A 27,274-nucleotide genomic window follows, 5' to 3' on the forward strand; every position below is an offset into this window, starting at 1 on the left:
ACACTCTCGAGAAGGTTTAAAACAAGTATCAATTTGAGTTCTCCATAGTCTCAAACACAGTGGGAAAGACGAGAGGACGTAGTGATAACGTCATTTTGATTTCAAAACGGTCAACACTGTAAAATTCAACTTTAGCCATTGTTCTGTGACTTTCTGCATAAAATGTAGGAGGAAAAACTGTAAATAACACACTGTAGTCTTGTAATCTTTTAATTCCTGGCCTCGCAGGAGTAGTTAAGTGTCAAGCAGCTACCCTCCTTCGCCTCAAGCGGTAACTCCTGAGCTCTCGGTTCCTCAAAGACTAGGAAAAGGCGGGGTCAGCGGTTGTACGCATGCGCTCACGTCTGCCACTCGGGAGCGGCCCCTCTAGGCAGCGAGGAGGTCGCAGAGTTGAGGGGTTTGAAAACGAGTGCGGCCTTTCCTCTATGGTCGCGGGAAAAGGGCGAGTTCCACACGCCCTCCTCGTTTACCTCCGGAAGTGAAGTCGCCATCTCCCCCTCCTCTTTCGCGGGTGTTCGTGTGGGGGGCGATGGCCGGGTAGGACTCGGGATGGAAAGAATGGTGAGCTTTGACGCGTCGGGGGATTGCTGACTAGCGGGCAGCTTAGTTTCAGGGCATGGTGTGGAAGATGGATCGGGGTTCCCTCGGCTGAGCCGCTCTGGCGGAGTTGGAGGAGGCACGCGGGTTTTTCTTGCACGGGCCCGGGTTCTGGGCAGCTCCGTCCTGGCTGCTGGATACAGAACCCCAGCTTGGCCGACTTCTCCATCTCTTCCCAACACCATCTCTACGCGGCTGTCCTCCGGGTTTCAGGGCCAGACTCGTTAGCTCCCGGGGCTCCTCAGGCCGGGGGGTGGGGAGTGTCGCTTCTACCTATCAGAGGGACCGAGGGGCTCCTGCCCGCCAGGAGCGCTGGCCACAGCCTGTAAAGCCCTGCTAAATTGATCGGGGCCCTGATAGACACCAGGTTGAGATCATGGTCTGTTGGAGGCGGTATGATTGTCTCCCTCGTTAAAAATGATAAGGGAAGGACAGAAAGGAAAAATGAAACTCAGTTACAAAGGCTGGGCTAGAATCCCAGCCTCACGGCTCAGAAACCTAAAACATGTGCAAAAGGGAGTTTTGTTTCATTAAAAAAGAAAAGAAGTGTGGGAATGACTCAAGTTATGTCTAATTGGGGATCTCTGACCGGGAAGGAGGGCACCCCCAGATACATTTTTGGTAGAAAAGAAAGTGATATCCCAGATGCGGTAATATCCCCAACTGTCTGCGGGGTTGGGTCCTCCCCACCGAAGCCCATCATTGGTCGGTCCTTTGGGGTGGCCCTAGCGTCACACCCAGAGAGGCCAATACGGAGAAGCTTTACACTCATCCTCAGGCACACCACAGAACCAGGGCACCCTGCACGTGCCAATAGCATTTTGTTCTTGCGGTTTTGTAAATAGCCTGAATACATCCTGATCTGTGCTTTTGCTCTGGGCTTTTCCATCTACTGATTGAAAAACTGTACGTCTCCAGGGCAGTTGTGTCATTTGTGTTTCCCTTCAGGGCTGACTTTTTTCCTCCGGTGTTGACACTAGCACTAGCTACATAGCACTCAGGAAATTCTATTATTAATACCAGTCGACCGTGCAGTCTATACGGGGCTCAAGAAAGAATGGTGATCTGGTTTGGAAACCATATTGGACTCACTTCTAAGACTATGTTGTTTCAACTCTACCGGCTTCTCCAAGGAAACTGTAGTCCAGGAGATGAGAAACTTTTTTTTTTTTTTTTTGGTGGTACCAGGGAGCGAACTTACAACGTCACACTTGTCAGGCAGGTGCTTATGCCGCTGAGCTAAATCTCTGGCCCCTAGAGATGAGAATCCATACACAAATGTTGCAGAAGCAGGAAAGATTAATTTCAGTGTGGAGGAGTTAGTATTTAAAAACAGAGATGACTCTTGTCAGTAGACACTTTTGACTCAGATGGTATGGAGGGAACAATGTGAAAATACGGAAAAATGTCCAAAGAGCAGAAATTAGTAAATGGGACTATCCTGTAGTATGTGAACAGAGAACAAGAGAGGAAAATCATGGTAATGGTATTAGCTAATGATTTCATGGTACTTGCTGCCTGCCAGCATGATTCTCATTGCTGTGCATATAATGATTTTAAGCCTTTCAAGGTTATTAACATCCCTATTAGGCGGGTAACTATTAATATCCTCATTTTACAAATAAGCAACTGAGGTAAGAAAAGGTAAGTGACTTGCCTACAGCCATACAGTTAATAGTTGGTTGACCTGGGATTTTTAACTCACTCATTCTGGCCGTGGAGTTTGTGCAATAATTTAAAAAGTTATTTTGACTGAGGATGAGGGTATAGGTCAGTAGTGAAGTATGTGCTTAGCATGCAGAAAGCCCTGAATTCAATCCCTAGCACTGAAACGAAAGTTATGTGAATTGCTAGCTGGTCTTCAACCACTAGTTTAGGACTGGATTTTTGTTTTCTTATGGCACTGGAAGTTTTTGAGCAAAGGAGGGGCTTGAGGGGACTTTTGCTCTGAAAGGATGATTTAGGCACTAAAGAAAAGGACTGGTAAGAAGAGGATTTGAAGTGTTACTTAAACTTCTTTTTGTACCTTGTCTGAGATATGAGCTCTCAAGTATTAGACTACACTGCACATAATAATTTTTTGAAGGATTTGTTTAAAATGTACAGTCAGGTAGTGATGCACCCCTGTAATTATAGTATATGGGAGGTTGAGAAAGGAGGTCATGAATTTGAGGCCAACTTAGGCTACATAGTGAGAGTCTGTTTCCAAAAACAAAGAAGTCACCCCTCCATATCCTGAGATTCCATATGTGTGAATTCAGTCAACCATGGGCCAAAAATTTTGAAAAAAACAAAATCCCAGCAAGCTCCAAAAAGCAAAACTTGAATAATGACTATTTACGTGGCACTTACATTGTATAGCTATTTTAAGTAATCTGGAAGTGATTTAAGGAGGATGCACACAGGCTATATGCAAATACTATGCCATTTTACATATGGGACTTAAATGCCCTGAGATTTTGGTGTGGTGCGTCGCAGAACCAGTGCCTCAGGGACACCAAGGGACCACTGCATTTCTTAGCCTTGCCCCAGACTTCCTGGTTCAGGGCCACCAAACTCCCTAGGTGATTCTCACCAAGTTGTTAAGAGATACTGTGATAAGGAGTCAAATGTTATTGAGTTGATCTGTGGTTGGAAATCTAGAGCCCCACTTTGTGCCAGTCACTGTCAAGCACAAAGATAGAATTCAGTGGCTTGGTTCCTGGCCACAAAAAGCCCAGGTTTTGACTGGAAAGGCAAAGACATGTCTGAACCAAAAGTGTGTAAAAAGTATGAGTGTACTGAATCTGAAAAGGATACTGAGTAATACTGAATCGTACCTGAATGTTTTTGTTGTATTGAGGATGGAACCCACGACCTTGCACATAGTAAGTACATATTCCCCCATTCTTAAAAATGGAATATCTTAAACTAGTAGTTAAGGTATGTGTTTACTTGGTAACCGCTGTAGTAAAGCTTTCTGATTTGTTGAAGTTATACAAAGTTGAGTACAGGGACAGTCCTTGAATATCTGCCACATAACACGTGCAAGAGCACAGGCACAAAGAGAACCTGGGTTCCCTTCTTATTCTGCCCTCATTTGGCCAATGTCAACCAACGCAATAAATCACTGGGCTTCAAAGTTCAGGCAGCAAGTCAGTAGCCAAAAGAGCTAGCTACCTTTGTTCTGGTGATTTCTGACCCTGTCCAAAAAAATCTTTCTGGAATGGGAAAAAGAAAAGGTTTTATAGAGTGCTTCTCTTGTATTAATGTAAGAGCCAGTTTTGCTGCCTGCAGGAAGTACACTAATATTGTGTTCTTACTGCCATTTTTGACATTTTTTTCACATTTGGGCACATTTGCTTTTGTTTCACAGTCTCTGGAAATGGATGGACACACTTTGGACATTTAATAATGTCTGAAGTGTCCGCCAGTGTTTATAGTATCCCCAGGAGTAGGCCTGCTGTGCCAGAAATAGTAATTTCCCACTCACTTCCTCCCTGTTTTTTTGCTGTGAATGTCTGCATAGAATAGCGTGCTCACCCTAACAGCTACCAGCTGGAATCTTGTTCCAAAACAGTGTTGCCCGATCCTAGTTTTTCTCAGCTGTACAGTAACAGCTCTTTTATGGGGCCTAGATAATAAAAGAGTTCATCAGTGCTTTGAACTAATAATATTACTTCATTGGGGTTAATACCTTTATGAAGGCAGGCTTAAAGTTAGACAGTGATTTAAAACCTGGCTCTGCCCTTTACCTGCTTCTATTATCATGTCTGAAAAATGGGAATTATTATTAATACTTCATAGGGTTATTGGCACTTTCAAACTATAAAGGCTCAATAAATATTAGAAGTTGTTATCTCTATTATCAGATATATATATATAATAAAAAGAAATAGCCTAATTAGAGGCCCAAAGAAGCCAAAATACTTTTTTTTTCCCCAGGGTGCTGGGAATTGAACCCAGAGCTCTGAGCATGTAAGCACATACTGTACTACTAAGCCACATTCCAAGCCCAGAATCTTTTTATTTTTGCAGTGAACATCTTTGCAAAGAAATGGAGATCATATATGTTCAAGCTGAACCTCAGTAAATTAACCCTTAAAAGGATTATTACTAAAATAATAGGAACATATGTTGAATGAAGGGTAGAACTATTATACTGCTGAAGCAAGCAGTTTAAAGATTACAGGCTTAGCAGTGCATGCCTATAACCCCAGCACTTGGAGGCTGAGGCAGGAAGATTGCTGTGAGTTTGAGGCCAGCCTGAGCCACAAAGTGAATTCAAGACCAGCCTGTAAAACCCTGTCTCAAAAAAAAAATTACAATTTCTAAAGAGTTAATAATCATTATACAATGAGATTTTTAAGCTAAGATACAAAAATTCTTAACTTAAATTCAGAACCAATACATCTCTTTCAGTAAAGTCATTGGAAATTACTATGTTAACTGTCCTCAATGGTGGTGACTTCCTTAACATCTGTGACTAAAGAAACAAACAGGTCATGATAGTGCTATCCCGTCCTGGATGGTTGTCCTGCACATTAACCTATGGATAAGTTTTCTACTAAGCCAGAAAAATTTTCCTTCCAAAGAAGGCTATATCCAGCTTCTTTACTTCCATAGCATCACTGGGAGACTGTGTCCCTGTCTTTTCTTTCATGATTCTCAGGTAACTATACCCTGTCAGTTGGGTATGTCTTTAGGAAAACAGAAGAGGTCATGTTGATAGATACGTTGGAGGTGCCTAAGTCATCAGAAGCTATACTGTGATGAGAATGTATTGTGCCCTTGTAGAAGTGGTCCCTGCCTTTCATATATAGTCTGCAGAGCACGGTTCTCTGGGCTCCCACTCTAAAGCAGAAGTGGGGCAGTTAATGGTGCTGGAGACCTCACACAGGCACCAACATTCTCAGCAGCCTAAGCCTTGAAATAGACCAAGGCAGGAAAACGTAACAACTGGCAGAACTCGGGAAGCTGGCAGGCTTAAGGCCAGTTCAACTAGAAACTATACTGTTTGGACTCTGAAAGCATCACAGTATTGATGGGATGAAAACTCAGGGATTAGGCAAGTGACAGAAACCAGGAACAGGTGAATGATGAGCAGTCACAGCAGTGGCCCCAGGTGAGAGGACAGCTCCTGATACTTTGGCTCTGGCCCATGTAGGACATGTGGCCATCAATGTGGCCATGTTTTCTGATTGTTTTTTCAAGGGAAGTCAGAAATCTAGGTTTTTACATGAAATCCAATTTTTTAAAAGTGTCAGGACCAAATTCAGTTAAAAAATAAAAGTCAAGCTGGAGGTATAGGTATACAACAGTTTGGGAGGCTTAAGGCAGGAGGGTAACAAGTTGGAGCCTAACCTGGGCATCTTAGCAAGACCCTGTCTCAAAATTTAAAACAGCAGGGAATGGTGGTGCATGTCTGTAATCCTAGCACTCTGGAGGCTAAGGCAGGAGGACCCTTCGAACTCAAGGCCAGTATGAACTACACAGCAACACCTTGTCACAAATAAATAAATAAAAAGAAAACTGAGGATGTGGCTTAGTGGGAAAGTCTTGGGGTCAATACCCAGGACTAATTAAGGTGAGGGAAGGGAAGGAACCAGGTTCACTGGTACACATCTATAGTCCCAACCACTTGGGAGGCAGCAGAGGATAATTGAGCCCAGGAGTTTGAGGGCAGCCTGGGCAGCACAGTGAGACTTCATCTCAAACAAACAAACAAAAAAACACCCAGTGCAAGAAAGCCTGCCTGCAGGCCAGCTGTTACGCCAGCAGGGTGGCAGCTGCTGATGGCAATGCTGTCCAGGACATGAAAGATGGATACTTCCGGCACTGAAAAGCTGGCTGGATCCATTCCAACCACTTCATCGTACAGGAGAGTTTAGTACGGAACGAATCTTTTGTTCCAGTAGGTACTCAGTAGTTCTTAACCTGGGCCATGATGCCTTCTGAAAGCCCAGTGAAAACTGCCTCCAGGAATCGCACAGTTTGTGTTCGTACAGGGAGACCTGGAGTTCTTACCTGAAGACCTCTCCAGGCCTCAGTTGCAGACCCAGCCTTTTATTCAGAAACCCAGCCCTTCTAAATGACTCAGTCTCTATGGGAATGCTTGAGGTTTTGCTGCACTCTGCAATCCTAAAGTGTTCAACCTGTGATTTTAGACTTGTTTCTGTTTGTTGTTTTCTTGACTTTCCCAAACTCAGACATTCTTCCTATTAGTTTTGAACTGGGTAATTAGCACGTTGCTGTTTCATAAACAGATGTGTGTCTATGTGAAGGGGCCATAGGGGTGAGAATGGAGTGATTCTCCTAACCCTGACCACTCTCTCTAGTTTGCTCCAGTGCTGTTGAGACAAAGGGAAGACCAGAGAAAAGATGATAACAGAGAGGCTTTCTAACACATGCTTGCTTCCCTGGGTAGAAGCTCAGGGATAGCCAGGGAGTTGCTTCGTGGCTTCAGTCTGCTGCCAAGCTGGCCATGTTTGCAGAGAACAGCTATAAATGTCAAACCCAATGACAGTGGCCTTCTGCTCAATGAGGCCTTTAAGCATTGCCAGGGCAGCGGGGTGTGTTCACCCTGCTCAGAATACTGACGCCTGAGCTAGATTCTATCATTGAGAGGCATTTTGCTCTTTGAAAGTACTGCTTTCTTTAGTGTAAATAACCCCAGAACACGTGAGAGAGCACAAAAGGGTGTGTTCTCTTTCTCTGTTAACTTTCAGTGTTTGAATTTAGGGGAAAATGAAACTTAACAACTATACAGTAATCAAAGTCCACACAGTTAAGAAGGAGGGAGACAGCTTTCTCAAATGGAAAGGAGATCAAGAGATGGGCAGGGAAGAAATAATATACATTATATTATCTATATAATTATAATTCTATTTATAGAATTATGTTCTTATAAAGAATATAAGCTGTGTTACATGTTTCAACTCCACATAAGGAATGGAAACATTATACACTGATAGAAAAATAAATATGTGGGCTGGAGATTTAGCTCAGTGGTATAAGTGCCTGGCTGATAAGCATGAAGTCACGAGTTTAATCCCCACTATAATAAATAAATAAATGACAATTAAACAATACCTTGCTTTAAGCATATCTTGAAGAATAAATAATGAAGTGAAGCTCTCCATCCTAAAAGACTCAATGATGGTTTTCTGGGAGTCACTGGGCAGGGAAACAGCAACTGTTTCATTGCTTCAGAGATTATACATCAGTTCCTCAGCCAGCCTAATTTACATATCTTAAAGCCAATTGAAGAGACAAAGAAATAGCCTAGTTAGCTCTGTACATATCTATACATGGAGATAGGGCCAAATTTGTCCAAAATGGTGACATTTGTTCTTTGAGAAGAGTGATCAGGGTGGTTCCCCAAATAATGACCTAGTTTCTATCAGTACAGTATTTCTTCCCTGGTTCTAAGCCCTAGCCAGTATTTTTGATCATTCTCTTACATCACTAAATGATATCCTTAACTTCTTCAGGATTTAGGGTTTGGGGTTTAGTTCAGTGGTACACTATCTGCCTGGCAAGTGCAAGATCCTGAGTTTGATTGCTGATACCAAAAAAAAAAAAAAGATTTCTCCCTTTCTTTCATTTTTTTATTTATTGTTTTGTTTTCTATGATACTGAGAATCAAACACATGGCAATCATGTGGTAGTCTAGTGTCGTATTACAGAGTACACCTCTAGCCCTGCATTTTGAAAGTGAAGTAATAAAACCTCATTTCCAACTTGTCCATAATTACCCTGTGTGTCCACCCTACTTTCCTTCACAATGAGATTTATTCTCCAAGCACAGCTTTGCTGTCTTCTTTGCCGGTCAATCTATCTGTCTGTTTTATCTATTGATCTATGCTCCCACATCCTGTCTACCTCGCATTAATTTACCAGGTAAGACCCTAAGTCAGACCTGGATCCTCAGCTATGTCATTCAGCAATTTTCAGTGAAAATACTGTCCAAGTTAAATCCAATCTTGCCCACAGTCTCTGTATCATTCCTTGTACACTGAATCCAGATGTTACATGAATATATCTCAAGCACCTCGCTCAGTAAGAGATGGTCGTTAAATAGCAGTGTTTTAGCTGGGCATGGTGGCACACATTATAATCCTAGTACTCTGGGAGGCTGAGATGGGATGATCACTAACAGTTGGAGTCCAGCCTGGGCTACATAATGAGATCTTGTCTACAGACAAACAAAAAGTGGCATTAATACATTTCTGTGGCACCAAATTACCAAAGTGGGTACCATATGTATGTTTGAGTTAATCTGGGGTGGGAGATATTTTAAGGAATGGGAGTGGGTTGGCTTGGCACAGGGCACTGAAAAATAAAACTGCTCACTTTCTGGAATTGTTCCAGTTAAAGCCCCTTAAATCAAATGTTTATAAAATACTGACAATCCACTGTTGTATATTTTGCTGGCCCGAGAAGTTGGTCATTTAAAATCATATACCTGCAAGAGACTTAGGAAATTTAATTGAGAATGTTGAAGTCAGAGAAATTACATTTTGAAAAGAAATGGAAAGAAAAGGATCTGGAATTCTCTATTGTCACTCCCAAGTCCATTAAACCACTGGCTGTACTATATTTTGGTTCATGATTTTTTTTAATTTAAATTTTTTTTTCTTGCCATCCTGGGGATTGAACCCAAAACCTTTGCACTGAGCTATGTCTCCCCAGTCCTCTTTTAAATTGTCCAGGCTGGCTGAACCTGAACTTTTGAACCTCTTGCCTCAGCCACTCAGAGTGCTGAGATTACAAATGCCTTACCACACCCAGTGTTTTGTTTCATCTTGTTTTGAAAGGTGTTATAAATGGACCAGAAAGGAATTCAGTGTTGAATGTATGGAATGTAGATTCTTAGGAATCTATTGTGTTACACAAAAGTCAGAGCTTTGGGGCTGAGGCTATAGTTCAAAGACAGTGCTTGCCTACTATGTGCAAGGTCCTAGATTTAATCTGTAGCACTAAAAGAAAAAAAAGTGTATGAAAATAAAATAAAAATTAGCTTTGGACTAGGGGCTCAGTAGTAGAATGCTTGCCTGTTAGTATTGAGCCTCAACACTGCAAAATGATAAAATAAAAATAAGGATTAGAATTTTTATATCGTGGTAGTAACCTCCAATAATTTATCCTGGTTTTATTGCTTTTTCCCCTAGATTCCATGATGCTTTGTAGCAGTTTCCTAAGTCTGAAATTTTCCATGTCTGTGGATCCCAGAATTTGCTGAAAGATGGAAGATCCTCAAAAAAATGACCTAAACATCATGGGTCCAGAGAGAAATGACCCTCTTGGAAGCACTGGCCCTCAGATTTCTGTCAGTGAATTCTCGTGCCACTGCTGTTATGACATCCTGGTTAACCCCACCACCCTGAACTGTGGGCACAGCTTCTGCCGGCACTGCCTAGCTTTGTGGTGGGTGTCATCAAAGAAAACGGAGTGTCCAGAATGCAGAGAGAAATGGGAAGGTTTCCCCAAAGTCAACATTCTCCTCAGGTAATGCTGGGTCAGATCTGAAGCACAGACAGCTTATAATGGAGGTAGTATGTTTGTAAAGGCACCAGCTTTGGAGCTGGCCTCCTGGGTGATCATTCTGGATCTCCTAGAATATGAGTTGAAAAGTTCAGGGCCTAAAAATGCAGACTCCCTTGTCATAGGTGACCCTAATTTATCCTTTTTTCCAAAGGGAAGAATGAAATTTTAAGTTCTGATATGAGATTGTTACTTGTAATTCAATATGTCATGCAATACTTCATTAGTATTTACTGAGAAACACCATAGGGTCTAATAGAGTGATAAAACTATACAATTATGAATAACTGTGTGGATTTTCATAATATTTAAAGACACTCAACACATTAATGATGTTTTTCATGAATAGCCAGCAGTTAAGACCTTTCAGATAGGTGATTCTTTTCTGCTTCTATGCAGTCATAATATTGCATGAGGCCTTTAAGGCTTAAATCCTTGTTCCTTTTCCTGTGGCTTTAGCGGTGTGTCCAGGCTTCTTGATATTAACAGAGTACCAGAACTGTCTGTGAGCCCATTAGTCCAGCCTTCTCTTGTTCATAAGAGATGTGTTTACACTTTGTTCCTATCCGTCAGCTTTGCTTTTCCCAACCTGCTAACCTTAAATGAAAGGAAGGTTCTCTGATTTTATGTACTTGAAAATGTAAGGAGCCCTTCAGAATAACTTGAAGGCCAATCTTTTCTCCCCAATAAACTTTGCTTTTTTCCCTTCTTACAAAACTAAATTGTAATAACATGACCAATACATTCATTGTTTACATTCTTTTAAAAAGATTAGAACATTACTGACCAAGCAACAGACCCCTTAAACCCACTCTTCCCATCTTAGATTCATCCCTTACTTTTCTCCACAATAATTTCAGTCATGATTTAATCGTGTTTTCTTTTATTTATTTATTTTGGCTTTTTGATGGTGCTGGGCATTAAACTCATGACCTCATACATGATAAGCATGTCCTGTATCTCTGAGGTATACTTCCAACTCCTCTTTCAAATTTTAAAGGATACTTTTAAATGCTTTTGCGCCAATAAAGAATACAAACGTTTACTTGCATTGTCAGTGTACAGTCTAGCTGAGTGGCTCTGCAGAATACTTTTCTCATTCAATAAGTGTATCTTAAGTTTATCCATCTTGGCATGTAGTAATCCATCTAATAGACTAACTGATAAAACTTCACAGTACTCCTCTTCAAGAATATACCGTATTCCAATTAACTGTTTTCCTAATAGTGGACATGGAGATTGTTTCTAACTTTTTGCTTTTATTAAGAGGACTATAGAAGACCTTCTTTTACATTCTTCTAGCCACCTTTATACTATTAAGTACTGTATACACTTTTATTTTGGCCTGTAAACATTACATTTAGTCAAACAACTATCTTATGATTTTTTTTCTTCTTCACAGGGATGCTATTGAGAAGTTATTTCCTGATGCTATAAGAATGAGATTTGAAGACATTCAAAGGAATAATGACATAGTCCAAAGTCTTGCAGCCTTTCAAAAATATGGAAATGATCAGATTCCTTTAGCTCCCAACCCAGGCCGAGTGAATCAGCAGCGAGGAGGGGGATTCTTTTCCGGAGTGCTTACAGCTTTAACTGGTGTGGCAGTAAGTCTCTCCATTTTTGCTCATCTCTCCCCCCCCCCCCCCGCCCCCAGTCTCCACTGCAGTAACCATTACTGTTCTCTCAGTAACCATTAAGCGGCTGGTGTGACTGTGTATAACTCACTGTGTCCACTGAAAGCTGCTGCGCTATATGATTTCTTCAGAATGTTGCTTACTCAAGTGACTACAAAATTGTCAGTGCCCAATGAATGTTAGCTGCATCCTGTCCAATCCTTTTTGTGATTTGTGCAACAGGAACCATTGTGCCATTGTAGAGGTGAGGAAACAGGGCAGACACATGATAGAAGTGGGCATTGAGACACGTGCCTTGAAGACACAGTCCTAAGAACATACTGTTAACTTTCTGTGTAAAGACTACTATTTTTTTAGTCCTGTGTTCTAAAGATCTAAATACTTTTACAGTAGAAAAGGCTTATTTTTAAAAAGGTCAGTTGTGTTGACTAAGTTGATGGGTTCAAGGGTACAACTACTACCAAGTGCCCTAGGATGAGTCCTGTCCTGGTGTCTGTCCCCTCACTACCCAGTGGAGAGCAGAGAGAGGAGCCAGAGGACTGTTGTGACCCTACTCCTCTATGGTGATGGCATTGCCCAGTTACTGAGTATGGACGTGGCATCATCCCCTTCCAGTTCAGCTCATCCCTGCACAGCCCTACGCTCCTATACTCAGAGAGGGGTGATCTGACCTCTTTGCGTCCTTTCCCCAGGTGGTCCTGCTTGTGTATCACTGGAGCAGCAGAGAATCTGAGCATGACCTTCTGGTCCATAAGGCTGTGGCTAAATGGACGGCAGAAGAAGTTGTCCTCTGGCTGGAGCAGCTGGGCCCCTGGGCCTCCCTCTACAGAGACAGGTTTTTATCTGAAAGAGTAAATGGAAGGTGAGGAGGAGTGTCTTCTAGCATGCCCTGGGCACTTCTGTAACCAGCTTTGTTTTTGTTTTTGCTTTTGAGACAGGGTCTCACCATGTAATCTATACTGGCCTCAAAGTCACTATGTGGCCCAAGTTGACCTCGAACTCATAGTAACTCACCTGCCTCAGCCTCCTGAATGCTAAGATTATTGTGTCCCCATCAACACACATCTTTTATCCAGCTTTGTTGAGATATATACATATGCCACAAAATTCACCCATTTGAAGTGTACAGGTAGTGGTTTTTGGTGTACTCACATATATGTGCAACCCTTAACACAGTTTAGGTTAGAACATTTTCTCACTCCAGAAAAAAAATCTCATACCCTCTTACTGGTCAGTCCATGTTTCCCTGTCTTCTGAAATCTAGCAAACACCATTTGACTTGAATGTTTGCAAACCTGGATTGGTTTATTCTGGACCTTCATATAAATTGGCCTTTTGTATGTAGCTTTTTCAGTTAGCGTGTTTTCAGGGTTCACCCATGATATAGCATGTATCAGTGCTTCATTCCTTTTTATAGCTGAAAAGTATGCCATTATTTGGATAGACTACATTGTCTTCATCTGTTTTTCAGTTGATGGACATTTAGGTTAACTCCTAGTTTTGGTTGTTAGGAACAATGCTGCTATGGTAATTTGTGTACAAGATTTTGTGTGATCAGCTGGGCATAGTGGTGTATACCTGTAATCCCAGCGTTCAGGAGGCTGAGGCAAGAGGATTCCCACTGAGTTCAAGGTTAGTCTATACTACATAGCAAGACCCAGTCTCAAAAAAAACAAAAAGATTTTTTGTGGATATAAATTTTCGTGGATATAAATTTACTCTTCCTGGAGTGGAATAAGCTGAGTTGCAAGATAACCCTATGTTTATTCCCCCACTGTCTAAAACACTGTATTTTAATATAACTTGTATGTACATGTAACTTTTTTCATCAAGTAAATTTTTGGTTTTAGTCTGCGTTTTTAGTGCATGTCAGTATTACATGATGGCAAAGTTTGTTCTGGGAAGTTGGTACATATATTTAATACACCTTAATTTTTTTTTTTTTTTTTTTTTTTGGTGGTACCGGGATCAAACTCACGACCTCACGCTTGCCAGGCAGGCGCTTATGCTGCAATATGCCTTAATTTTAATCTTGTTATCTCTTTGTTCTATGTTTACTTTTTTTGTCTTTGTGGTTTCCTGATTGTAAAAGCAGTGTGCATTTACTACTTTTTAAAAATAATGCAGGACTACATGATATTGACAGTGAAAATACCTTTGTAATCTTACTCTTTAGAAAAGTGCAGTTGCTGGGCATGATGGTGCACACCTGTGATTCCAGCACTGGGATACTGAGGCAGGAGGATTGCCATGGGTTTGAGGCCAGCCAGCACTGCATACTAAGATGCTGTTTTAAAAAAAACAAATAAAAAAGTGCGCTCTACCACTAGCTCCATCCCCAGCTCCCAGATTTTTATACATTACAATATATAAATGTGCATTATTTCATTTCTTTTTTTTTTTTTATCGGTACCAGGGATCGAACTCACGACCACCTGCTTGCAAGGCAGGTGCTTATGCCACTGAGCTAAATCACCCACCCCGCATTAATTCTAAAATTACTGTGTACTAAGTAGACCTGTGTTTCTTTATGCACATAGATATAGATGTATCCCTGTGTATAGTGGTTGCATAGACCACCATATGTTAGTAGGAACAGACCCCTCTATAATCCACTTAATCCATTTATTTTAGATATGGAATTTACTTACTGCCCCACTTTTAGTCAGTATGCACCTCCCTAACTAGCTTTTTTTTTTTTTAATTTTAAGAACTGAGATAAATCCAGGGGCGACTAAGTTACACCCACCACCCTTTTCAGTTTGTAACAGGGTCTTGCTAAATTTCTTTGACTGCTCCCAAACTTGAGATTCTCCAGAGTGGCCAGAATAGTGGGCATGCATCACTGTGCCTAGCTTTCACCAAGCTTTTTGACACGTGACTTTCCTGTGGAAAAGCAAAATGCTTCTATTTGAATTAGGTTCTTGTAAGAATTAGCTTCTCCTAAAACTGTGGTTAAAAATTACTGTGTAGTTAATACAATGTTTCTTAGTGTAATTTTAGTCTATAAGATACAGTCCTAGAACTGAAATCACTGGGTCAAAAGGAATAAGTGTGTGTATATCTTTAATAAGTATTACTAACTACTAGCAAATCACCCCCGGTAGGACCATCACATTTGTACTGCTCCACTCAAGAGTTGCATGAAGCTGCTGTTGTCCCTTTTGCTTGCCTGTGTACAGTGATTCACTTCCCCTGTGCTGAGGAACAAACCCAGGCCCCTGTGCTTGTGGGACAAGCACTCTACCACTGAGCCATACCCCTCCACCCATGTCTGCTCTATATGTAGGAAGGAGTTTTAATGATAAGTCGCCTTGGAAATGGAATCTTACTTTCTGATCAGGAAATTAGATAAGGGACCTACAATACTTTTTATTAAATTAAATCCCTGTCCCCAAATAACTACTGTGTTTTGTGTTTTTCATTTTGTTTTGTTTTAAGATAAGGTTTTGCTATGTTGTCCAAGGTAACCTCCAATTTATAGTATTCCTGCGTCATCCTTCCAAATGCTTTCCACCATACCCAGCTAAAACAGCCATTCTTTTTTTTTTTTTTTTTGTCTTTTTGAGACAGGATCACACTGTGCAGTTCAGGCTGGCCTTGCGCTCAGTTTATAGCTCAGGTTGGTCTTACAGCCCAGGCTGATCTTGAACTTGCTACAATGCTGGGATTATAGGCATGCACCACCATACCTACCTAAAACAGCCATTCTTAATGTCATAATATTTTACTAGGTATCTTTCTAAATTTTTCCCTATATATAAGCCAGAGCAAAATGTAAGACCAGAATCTTTAACTGAAAGATCAAAGGCTTAGGAACAAAATGGACCTTGGTATGCTGAGGGCAAGTTGCTTTATTTACCTAAGCCTGTTTTCTGGTCCACAAAAAGGGCACATTGCCACTCTGCCCTAAAGAATTGTTAAATAATCTGCTGTGGTTTATAAAAAAAATACTAGTAGGGGCTGGGGATTTAGCTCAGCGGCATAAGTACCTGCCTTGCAAGCAGGCGGTCATGAGTTCGATCCCCGGTACCGATAAAAATGAAAAAGACAAAAAAAAAAAAAATACTATTAGTTGGCATCCAGCTGTTTGCTGTTACTACTATTATATGTTTAATGTCTCTCTTTACCTCAAGCCTAAAGTACTTGCATTGATAAGGTGGATCTCAGTATAGAAAATTTGCTCCAATATATAATCTCAAAAGATATCTTCTGTCCCTCGCACCACAGATTGCTTTTAACGCTGACAGAGGAAGAATTCTCAAGAGCACCCTATGCCATAGAAAACAGCAGCCACAGAAGAGCCATCCTCACGGAGCTGGAGCGCGTCAAAGCACTTGGCGTGAAGCCCCCCCAGAATCTCTGGGAATATAAGGTGAAACCTTCGAATTTTTTTAATTGTAAAAAAATAGTGTACAACATAGTAATCATCTCCTTGCCTGCTGTGTAATGTAAGAAAAGCTAGTATTCCCCTACCTCATGTCCACCTTTCTTTCTGAGCCAGCCCTGTTGTTGCAGGGCTGCTGGGCCTATGTTACTCCATACTGCAGTGGAGTCCCCAAGCTCAGGACCATTTTTTTTCAGGCGTTAACCTTAATGCAAGAGGCATAAACTGTGAGTATGTCCTTCTGTGTGTAACTGTGATCCCTGTGGCTCCAGTTCATCATTTTCTCTCAAGACTGTTCTCCTAGACATGTATGTGACAACTTGTAGGTTTTACTGTTGATGGGTGCTGCATGGGTTTCCACTTTTGCTAGTAGAAGCAGGGATGCTCTGGATACTCTGGGAAGCTCTTGGGCTCATATACAAGAGTTTCTTTATGGTATATACTGAAGAGTGAAATTATTAGGTCATAAGTAACATGCATTCAGTGTTACTAAATTCTGCTAAATTGGTCTTTAATGTGACTGCTGATTTTGTCTTCTTCACAATTAGGATTTAATGAATACTATAAAGCAAATCTGTTATTAGTCATAACATATCTGAAATAAACAGACTTAAACTCTGAGAAAAGAGCATGGAGAAAAATCAGATAACTAATAAACTTATGAGACGCAGTACCCACTCATACTTAAAGAAGGGCCAACTAAATAAGCCAATGACTTTTCTCACTTATGCTATTGTCAGATTTGGCATTTAATATGAAGAAAGAGGTGCTTGTGTATTTTGAGGATCATGAATTCATGCACTCTCTCTGGAGGGTAGTTTGTTCTAATACTTCAATTTAAACTATTCTCTCTTGATCTGACATCTCACTGCTTTATATTCGAAGTGGAGGCAGCAGAGCTTAGTAATCAAAATCTAGGCTATACCGGGTGTGGTGGCTCACGCCTATAATCCCAGCACCCTGGAGGCTGAGGTGGGAGGATCGTAGCGAGTTCGAGACCAACCTGGGCTACAAAGTGAGCTCAAGGCCAGCCTGAACTGCACAGCGAGACCCTGGCTCAAAAAAGACCAAAAAAAAGCTAGGCTATAGTTCTGCATAAGGGAGCATGCCTGAAATCCCAGCATTTAGGAGGCTGAAGCAGGAGGATCACATGTGTCAAAACAGAAAAAATGGGCAAGGCTCTGGGGCCATCTGCCTGGGCTCCTTGCGAGCTCCCTTAGAACATACTGCCTATGGATCCTCCTGCCTCAGCCTCTCAGAGTACTGGAATTATAGATGTGCATCACCCTTCCTAGCTTGTACAAGCATTCTTAATATTAACCAGAGTGAATGGGAACTTAAATCTGCTCCTGCTGTCAAACCAAGATGATCTCCGCCTCAGTCCTTCCCTCTTCCTTGTAGCCCAGCCCCTCCTTGATTGTGCACATTTGACAATTAGCTAAAAGATTCCTCCAGCCCAGGTGTCCTGGTGAATCCATCTAAATCCCTGGAAAAGATTGCTGCCTTCTTAGAGGTGTCATCAGAGTCACCTCACTGGGCAGCTATTTTTCCTCCTTATCTGTTAGGATGTAAGCGAGTTGTGTTGTTTGGGTCCAGCACTCACACTGATACCAGAGCTGCAAACATGGAATGTGGCATCTCCCTATCTCTTGTCCTTACTCTACTCTGACTGCATACAGCAGGCTTTACTTCTGGGGCCTGTGTTCCTTGAGCTCATGGGTCCTCAAGGGCAGTACTGTCCCCAAAAATGGGTTCTTAGGGGATAGAAAAGCCTTAATGGATGACAGTGACTTTTTGTCATCTTCCAAAAAGATCACAGTACATAAAGAGATTCATAGTATAAGTGTGGTATTAACATTTCATGGAGCTGAGCATGGCGTGCATGTCTGTAATTCCAATACTCGGAGGCTGAGGCAGGAGGATCACAGGCCAGCCTGAGCTACTATAGTATGTTCAAGGCCAGCTCTAATTAGAGTAGACCTGGTCTCAAAAAAGAAGAAATAAAAAGTTCATGGAGTGTGCTGCAGTGAAGAAATGTCTTATGGTTCTAGAGGTACAGCTCAGTGGTAGAGCATTTGCCCAATATGCTGGAGGTCCTCCCTGGGTTCATTCTGCAGCATTCCATCACCATCATCATCATTAACTTGTTAGAGAGTCATTTGGCATGACCTCATTGGTCCTTGTTTTCCTTTCTCAAAATGTCGAGATGCTCAAAGCATTCTTTTCTGCTCCAGACCTAAAATCTGCCATTTTCTAAATGGATTGTTAAAACCCTTTCACTACAGCTGGGCATGGTGACACACACCTGTAATCCCAGCACTCAGGAGGCTGAGGCAGGAGAATCATTAAAAGTTTGAAACCAGCCTGGGCTACAAAGTGAGCTCAAGGCTAGCCTGAACTGCATAGCAAGACCCTGTCTCAAAACAAAACAAAAACTTTCATTACAAAAAAAAACAAAACAAAAAACCCTTTCACTACAGAAATTTCAGATGTATACAAAAATAGAGGGACAGATGTATGAGTCTAAATGTATCCAAACATATTACTTCATCCTTGTGTACTGTAGTGTGAAGTTCTAAAGAGACTTTTAAAAATGGTATTCTTCACACTTAAAAATTTAATAGTAAACCACTGATGACATCAAATAAACTGAATTAGATTTAAAACTTTATTGCGTAGAATTAATGCACACATGCTTAAAGTGAGTAATTTGGTATGTTTTGACGTGTGTACATATCTTTGAAAGCATGACCACAATCACAGTGAGGAATACATCCACCTCCCTGCAAACGTCCTCCTCTCCCTTTATATTCTCCCCTCTTACTGCTCCCATCCTACTAGGTGTGCAGTGATTTCCATTGTTTCTTTCACTGTGCTGGGGATCAAATCCACGGTCATGCATGCCAGGCAAGTACTGTACCACTGAACTACACCCCAGTCCTCCAGGATCATTCCAGTATGTATTTCTTAAAATACCAGTGATAGTAAGCCTCTTTGGTGATCTTGCTTCCTGTCTTTGTGTCTTCTTCCACAAAGTGCCCAGTGTACTTGATTCCAAATATCAGATAAGTAGACTCAAAGAAAAAACAAACCTTCATCACAGTAAAATTTCAAAGATTTGCAAAAATGAAGGAAATTACCTATAATCTCACTTAATATTCAAATATGATTAATATTGCAGCTCTGTTTTTTCCTGGTCTGTTCTGAGAGAAGGTTCTGCAATCCTAACTAATCTGTGTGGACTGTGTTGGGAGCAGGTGATCCTCCAGGAAAGGCCCGCCAGTGCTGAGCAAGGGCTGCCGTCATGACTCTGACACGGATAGATCATCTTGCTGCACATCTACTTAGGCCCTAAATTTCACTGGTTTTCATTGTGACAGGGCAACACCAAACATTTTATACATGAAGCCTTCTCTAGTTCAGTTATTTTCATCATGTGGTATCCACTTACAGATGAGTTAAATTGAGCTCTTCTTCCCTTTCTCCTTCCTTTTTTTCCCTATCTTTTTGCCTCAGTCTCCCAAGTAGCTAGGATTATAGGCATGAGGCACCATACCTGGCTTTGAACATTTTAGAAACTGTTTTTCAGAACTGCATCCCCAAAATGTTGTGTTCTAACAGCAGGGCGAAGAAGCAGGCTTCTCATCTCTATCTCATCTGTGGATAAAGACCAGGGGGTTCTTTTGTGTTGTGGGTTGTTTTGTTTTGTTTGTCTATCTGAAACAAGGTCTCACTATATAGTTTAGGTTGGCCTTGAGCTCACTTTGTAGCCCAGGCTGATCTCAAACTTGCAACAATCCTCCTGCCTCAGCTTCCCAAGTGCTGGGATTACAGGATTGTGCTGCCACACCTGGCTTGGGTCTTTTTATAATATAGGCCAAGAGATGAATTACTTGGTCTCTTATTGCCATTCATTCATTCTTTTTTTTTTTTTTTTTTTTTGTGCACATCACACATCAACAAAAAAGTTGATGGTAAAGGCATGAGACCACAGAAAAAATGTGAATAGGGAGCTGGCCATTGTGGTTACAACTGTGGTTGTAACGTGGTCCTCTGCCTGCTTTTCCCCTGTAGGCAGTGAATCCAGGCAGGTCCCTGTTTCTGCTCTACACCCTCAAGAGCTCCCCGAGACTTGGTCTGCTGTACCTGTACCTGTTTGACTACACAGACACCTTCCTGCCCTTCATCCACACTATCTGCCCTCTGCAGGAGGACAGCTCTGGGGACGACATCATCACCAAGCTGCTGGTAGGTATACAGAGTGCCTGGAGTAGAATTAGGCTTCTATCCCTCAGAGTGGGATTGGAGACATGGCTATAGGTCCTATGGAACAGCAAGCAACAGCCAGGCTTCCTGTGAATTTTGCAGAGAGACATACCCTCCACACACAAAAGAAAATGAAGCCAGACCTCTCCTGGAAGCTCTTTTGTTTCATGCATTGCATAACAAGAGGAACAATCCTTTGGACTTGAAATATTAAAAAGAAAAACATGAAACATTACTTTCATGATAAAAAGAAGATTGGCTAGGTCCAGACCACACAAAGGAATTAGAAGTATGGGCCTTCTGATCTGTGGTGTGTCACTTAGTAGAACCTCCAAAGGGCGGTTATTTTTCCTGCTGTGAAAGCAGAGTCTGCATCTGTCCTGAACGCCTCAAAACAGTCATCTCCCAACTTGCTGATAGGAGTTGTCACATCCACTGACTACAGGCTTGGCTTTCTCCCCACTCCACCCTGTGGGCACTTGTTTCTTTGACTTCACTTGAGAATTCCTTCAGAATTGTATGTGTTGTCTTTCAGGATCTGAGGGAGCCCACCTGGAAGCAGTGGAGAGAGTTCCTTGTCAAGTACTCCTTCCTTCCATATCAGCTGATCGCTGAGTTTGCCTGGAACTGGCTGGAGGTCCATTACTGGACGTCAAGGTTTCTCATTGTCAATGCCATGTTACTCTCAGTTCTTGAATTATTCTCTTTTTGGCGGATCTGGTCCAGAAATGAGCTGAAGTAAGTGTGTTTTTGTGTGAGAGATGTTTGGAGCAACAAGTTTGGGAAGGAAATAACTAACTAGGGGAAAGATTCCCTTTGAAGTAGTTGTCAAACTTGAAAAGGAAAAAATATCCTCTGCCAAGACTTCTCAGACTCTGACTTGAGAAACACTACTCAAATAGTGAGTAGAAAAGTTAGTTTACATTTAAGCGAGGAGGGGTTGTGCTCATTATTACAGTGTTCCCCTACATTTCTCATATCTACATAATAATCAGCCAGATAATTTCAGTAGGGTATATATATGTGAAGAATTTTAATAATTAAGGAGTAAGCAAGTGAGAAGAGGGTCCTTCACAGGAAACTGCAGTGTCATAGAGCTGGTAGGAGTTGTCACATCCACTGACTACAGGGCTCTTCACAGGCTTGGCTTTCTCCCCACTCCACCCACTCGAGCTCTTGGGGATTCTGTAGCCTGCTGATCAAATGCTGTTCTGCCAGCAACTAGAACAATGATAACTTCTGTAGATCAGTGAAAGAAATGACAGAGCTGTTCTATATAGCCTCATAGTCAGAGGCTCTTAGATGCAGGTGACAGGAGCCAACCTAAACTGGCTTTATTGAAAAGGTCAGCAAGTGTGCTGGACCCGGAGCCCCAGAGGATGTGGTCAGGACCAACTCTCCCTGTCACATCCTTGCTGTTTTCTGTGTTAGTCAGTCTCTTGCATGTGGGAGTTGTAGCTACTCCTGATTTTGGTCTGAGCATTTCAGCAGTCCTGTTGGGAAGGAAGCACTTACAGGCTGGGTATGGTGACACATGCCTATAGTCTCAGCACTCAGCAGGCTGAGGCAGGAGGATCACCATGAGTTCCAGGAACTTAGTGAGATCTTGTCTCAAAAAAAAAAAAAAAAATTTAAAAATTAAAAAAAACAGCACTTTTCTCATATATAACTTGTAACCAGGTTTCAGAGCTCACACACTTTTCCTCTGATGGAGCCAGCTTGGGTGATATGCCTTCCCAGTCCCATCAGGGCTGTGCAGGGCTGTGCAGAGCTCTCCTCAGCCAGCCCCAGGCATGTACTCAGCTCACCACTGTGGGCCACTTTCAGTCCAACCCAGAGAATAGGTGAGGGAGAGACTGAGGATGTACTCAGTGCAGGGGTGCATGTTTAGCATGCTCAAAGCCCTGGGCTCAGCCCCCAGTAACCTGTACCCTCAAAGGAAAGAATGGGGTAACTAGGCATGATGGCACTTGCATTTAATCCCAGCTCTGGGAGGCGGAGTCAGGACGATCACAATTTTGAGCTCATCAGGGGTGACTTAACAAGATTAAGAGAAAAGAAAAAGAATATGTGAAGAGGAGACATCCCCAAAGCAAAACTCAAAAGGTATTTCCAGAATGGGATGCGTACAGGGTAGGCAGAAGCAGTGTCTACCACATTCTTTCATCTTGATCACATGACTTGTGAAATTTTTTTGGCCTTTTCTATCAGAATCAACCTTATAGTTCTGAGAACCTGACAGGAATCTCCCTCATGTATTTTGATTCAGCAAACTCACACAGAGAATATAGATATTTATGCCCTTTCTCTACCCCTGCCTCTGTGTAGGGCACTGCAACGTTTAAAAGTAAGTAAAAGTGTGACAGTAACAAGCAGGTGAGGTTAGGGACCAGCCATCTGTGGCTGTGGGCTGCATCCTGGGAACCAAAGACTGACTAGGCAGCAAAGGTCCAAGTGTGCATCGGCACCTGTGACAGAGGACGTGGTCTCCGTGGCCCAGGCAAGCTGCCCTGTGAGGCAGAGGAGTCCCAGGCTGAGGCCCAAGTGTCTGAACCACTCTTCTTCTCGTTGCAGGACTGTGCCTCAGAGGATGTGGAGCCATTTTTGGAAAGTTTCAACACAGGCACTTTTCGTGGCCATGTTCTGGCCCCTCATTCCTCAGTTTATTTGCAACTGTTTGTTTTATTGGGTCTTGTACTTCAATCCAATTATTAACATCGATCTTGTTGTCAAGGAAGTTCGACGGCTGGAAACCCAAGTGTTGTGACTGGCGCTGCCCCAGCTCTAAGAGACTCCTCAGACTCCCAGAGCAGGGAGTGACGGAGCGAGCTTCCTGTTTTCTACCCAAGTAAAACAAGGTGCTGCTTTGTATGTCAAAGGCTTCAACCAGGTCTTCTCCCTGCCATGACCCTGTGATGGCAGAGACTGATAACCAGTACAAGGAGGATTCTCTGTTAGCCCACAGCAGAAGCACCTCCCACCAGCTCCCTTCACAAGATCATGGGAGACTCAGGCCCAGTGGCTGGCAGGACTCAAGGTCCTTAGAGGACACAGTAGGTGTTATCCAGTGGTCATCACATCAGCAGTCCCTTTTGCCCTAACCTCAGTGACTGACAGGCTTCCAGAGCCTGAGACCAGGCTTGTTAGGGCCAGTCCTATCCTATGAGTCAAGTTGAGGAAAACGGAAACTGAAATTTTGTCATAGGCCTGGGTTATTACACATAAAAAGTACAGAGGAATACCCAGAATTCAATCAACAGTTCTCTCCTGTGAGTAGGTGTTAGATTTTGGAGTGAGCCTTAAAAAAGGATTCAGTTTGAGATGAGAATGATGGTGAACTCATCCTCACTAGGCACTGTTTTGCAATCATTGAAAGTTTGGATCTCTTTTTTTTCTGAGCAAAGGGTTTGAGTGGGATGTCAGAAAATTTATGGGGTGTAATTTCCATCTCGAGAAGCTGCATCAGGCTACTTAAAAACATTGTTTTGGAGTGCTATTGTTTTGTTTTTAAGAATTTAATTCATAAAATAAATCTGGGATAGTTTTTGTTCAAGAAGTATTTTATAAACTGACCACACACTGTATATGTATAATCTTTATTGTTCTGTCCTGATGTATAAACAGATATAATTACCCCAGTGCTATAATTATAAGTGGGAATGAGATGAAGGCTGTATGGCCTTTCATTTCCATCCAGTGTGAAAATAGCAGAATGCAGTGACCTTATCAAGATTGGCCTCATTGAAATAAGTCTATATCCAAAGTATGTGTTTGTGACTCCATTAATTATTTAATAACCCTTTGTATCTCCATGTGCAGGTTTCACTCGAACTTTGCGTCTGAAAGTTTGAAGAAATTACTTGAAATAAAGAGTTTTATACAAATAAAACTTCTGCAGAGGAAAAACTGTTTACAAAATACACAAAAAATATCAGAGTTGGGCTGGGGATTTAGCTCAGCGGCATAAGCGCCTGCCTGGCAAGTGCAAGGTGATGAGTTCAATCCCCAGTACCACCAAAAAAAAAAAAAAAAAATCAGAGTTGCTGGCTTTAATCTGCAAGTCAGATGTAAGCTTCCAGCTCCCTATGGATGTCGAACCATTGGTCAGCACTGAGGCATCTTAGTGAAGGAGGAGAATTCTTCAATCTTGATGCTTATCAGACCCCAGGGACACACCACTTTTCCTGTTGTAATATGGGTATGGAGACACCGTGGTGCTTGTGCATGCCTGGTCTCAGACCCTGTGGTGTTACTGGTATTCTTTCCTGCCTGGCAGAGGTCACAAAGCTGGAACTGGCTGCATGCATATTTCTGGGCCTGAGGAGGACAGTAGTGGCCAGACTCCCAGACCAGGACCCCACCCCCATGACCTCCCATATTCTGCTCCCACACCCAGCTTCAAAGATGTGTTATACCTAGACCTTTCAGAAAGGAAGGTGAAGGAGACTTGGCTGCAAGGAGAGCAAACAGGTGGGCGAGGCACTCATTCCTTATTGCCAGGAGGGCCTGGCATTCTCAGAGTGTATGTGCCAAGATGTCTGTAAAGGCAGGCTTGAGGGCATCCAAAGGAGTGTCCTCGCAAAATATGCAGACCCTATGACAGAAAATACCATTTCTCTAAATTCAGGCCAGGAAACAAAAAGGTATCTATGTGTGGTTGGAGATTAATTTATAAAATCATCCTCATAACAACTGATTAAAACAAGTATCTCCACTAAATAAAAGTTGGTGATTTATAAAATATCAGCCAAAACCAGGCAGGCTAGTACATGCCTTTAATCCCAGCATGAGACAAAATGGGAGTTCAATGCCAATTTGGGCTACCTAGCAAAGTCCTGTCTCAAAAGAAAAAGTACCTAGCATGTGCAAGGACCTGGGCCAGAACCCCCAGCATCGCAAAAGAAAACAGAAAAAGATCCTTTATGAAGACCCTACGGCTTCTCCAGGCATAGTGGTACACACCTGTAAGCCCAGCAACTCATGAGGCTGAGGCAGAAATATAGCCATGAGTTTGAGGCCAGCCTGCATTACACAGTGGGACTCTGTCTCAAAAAAAAAAAAAAAAAAAAAAAGGTTTTCCTATGGTATCACCTCAACAATGCATTTTTTAAAAGTAATAAAGACTAATGGCAACACAGTGATTATTCTGGATGGTGGGAACTTTTTTCCTGCTTTATATTGTTTTGTATTTCTCTTTTTTCTCCAAGAAGGAAATAGCTGAAAGGCTTAAGCATCTGCCTGGCAGGCACAAGGTTGTGAGTTCTATCCCTGGTACCAAAAAAAAAAAAGCCTTGCTATGTTGCCCATGCTGGCCTCCAACTTCTGCCTGGCGGTCCCCAGAAGCTAGGCCTATGGGCATGTGCTTCCCCAACCAAATTTTTTTCTTTGAGGCAGGGTCTTGCTATGTAACTCAGGCTGGCCTTGAACTCTACAGCCTAGGCTGCCTCAAATGTCATCCTGCCTCACTTCAAGTACTGGGATTACAGGCATGTGCCCAGCTAAGATTACTGTATATAAACTCACATGTACTAGATTTGACCTTTACAGGAGTGGTGTTCTGTGACTGTCATTTATCACCACAACCTAGGATCTACAGCATGGCCAAGCACCTAGTGGGATTTGTTCACATTTGACTAGCAGCCATCAGGAGCAGGTTAAAAGACAAAGCCCACCATTTCATACAGAATGAACCTGAAAAATACCAAACCTAGGTACGTGCACAGACACGAGAGCCAGGTGTGGTTGTGGTACATGCCTAATCCCAGCACTGGGGAGGCTGAGGCAGGAAAATTGTGAGTTCATAACCAGTCTAGGCTATACAGACAGTTAAGGTCAGCCTAGGTGACACTATAGAACTGTCTCAAAAATAAAATCAGTCTGGATGTGATGCTCCATGCCACAAGCATTCTGGGAAACTGAGTCAGGAGAATCTCAACATCCAGCTCATCCTTAGTGACTTAACAAAGATCCTATCTCAAAAAGGGATGAGGATACAGTATGAAGGCTCTAGGTTTGAGTCCCAGAACCACAAATAAAGTAAAATAGGCTTGACACCTTTTGAGACCAGAGAGCATGAGAGACATTCTGGACTTAGACAAATGACAGAGAGCCTTCCTTCTGGCTCTTGGAAACTGCAAGAGTATCCTCTCACCATAATTCCTTGACATCTTGACATAAGCCTCAGAAATATGATCCCACCCTAACCTCATCTCCTTAACATCCTGACATGAGCCTAAAAAGTATGTTCCTGTCATCATCATTCCTTGGGCTCTGCCATAAGCTGGAAGAGCATGCACCATAACTGCTTCATAGCACCGTCTTTGTAGCACCATTAGCTCTGCGGTGTCGATGCCTCTGGCCGGCTTTGGCAGCCATGCTGGCTCTCTCTCGGCCTATATAACATCAACCCCACTCTGCCTTCTGACAGGAGAGTGGAGACTCACAGTTGATTGGAAAGAAGCCCAGCTAGTTGACACCTTTGACCACTCCCCATATTCTATGAAAATAGAATTCACTGCAGCTGTCTTCTCTGGCTCTGCTCACCTGCTATTCTTGAGAGCAGACTTTCATACTGATGGTGCTACCTGTGAATGCTGCTGCTTGGAATTCTCCCGAATGTACTTTAACCTCAAAACCTACAATAGATGACACCACTCTGAGGAGAACTCACTTTTAAGCTTTCTCATCTGACCACTCCTATTCTGCGAAATGTACTTTCCTTTAATAAATCCCTGCCTTTGTTACTACTTCTGTGTGTCCTGCTCAATTCTTTGTTTGGGATACAGTGAACCTGGGTATCAGGTGAAGCTAACACTAACTGTCCATAACACTTTGACCTTCATCCAGCTGGAAGCCAGGATGG

The 27,274-nt window shown here is 42.3% G+C and overlaps 1 protein-coding gene across 2 annotated transcripts; it reads left to right on the plus strand.

Moving 5' to 3' along the window:
• Positions 1-400: 400 nt before the first annotated feature.
• On the plus strand, positions 401-27,158 carry Bfar (bifunctional apoptosis regulator). Of its 2 annotated transcripts, XM_003477769.5 has the most exons (8): positions 401-561; positions 9,750-10,086; positions 11,525-11,729; positions 12,452-12,621; positions 15,990-16,134; positions 20,221-20,394; positions 20,948-21,150; positions 22,987-27,158. In XM_003477769.5, exons 2-8 carry the CDS (start codon positions 9,824-9,826, stop codon positions 23,177-23,179), a joined length of 1,353 nt encoding a protein of 450 aa, XP_003477817.1. In that variant the 5' UTR covers positions 401-561; positions 9,750-9,823; the 3' UTR covers positions 23,180-27,158. The 2 variants fall into 2 exon arrangements, with proteins under 2 accessions (XP_003477817.1, XP_063082643.1); XM_063226573.1 differs by lacking the exon at positions 20,221-20,394.
• The last annotated feature ends 116 nt before the right edge of the window (positions 27,159-27,274 follow it).

This window comes from Cavia porcellus, unplaced genomic scaffold (genome assembly GCF_034190915.1).
Source record: "Cavia porcellus strain 051 isolate PalLab524CR breed Dunkin Hartley unplaced genomic scaffold, mCavPor4.1 scaffold_16, whole genome shotgun sequence".
Classification (NCBI taxonomy): Eukaryota; Metazoa; Chordata; class Mammalia; order Rodentia; family Caviidae; genus Cavia; species Cavia porcellus.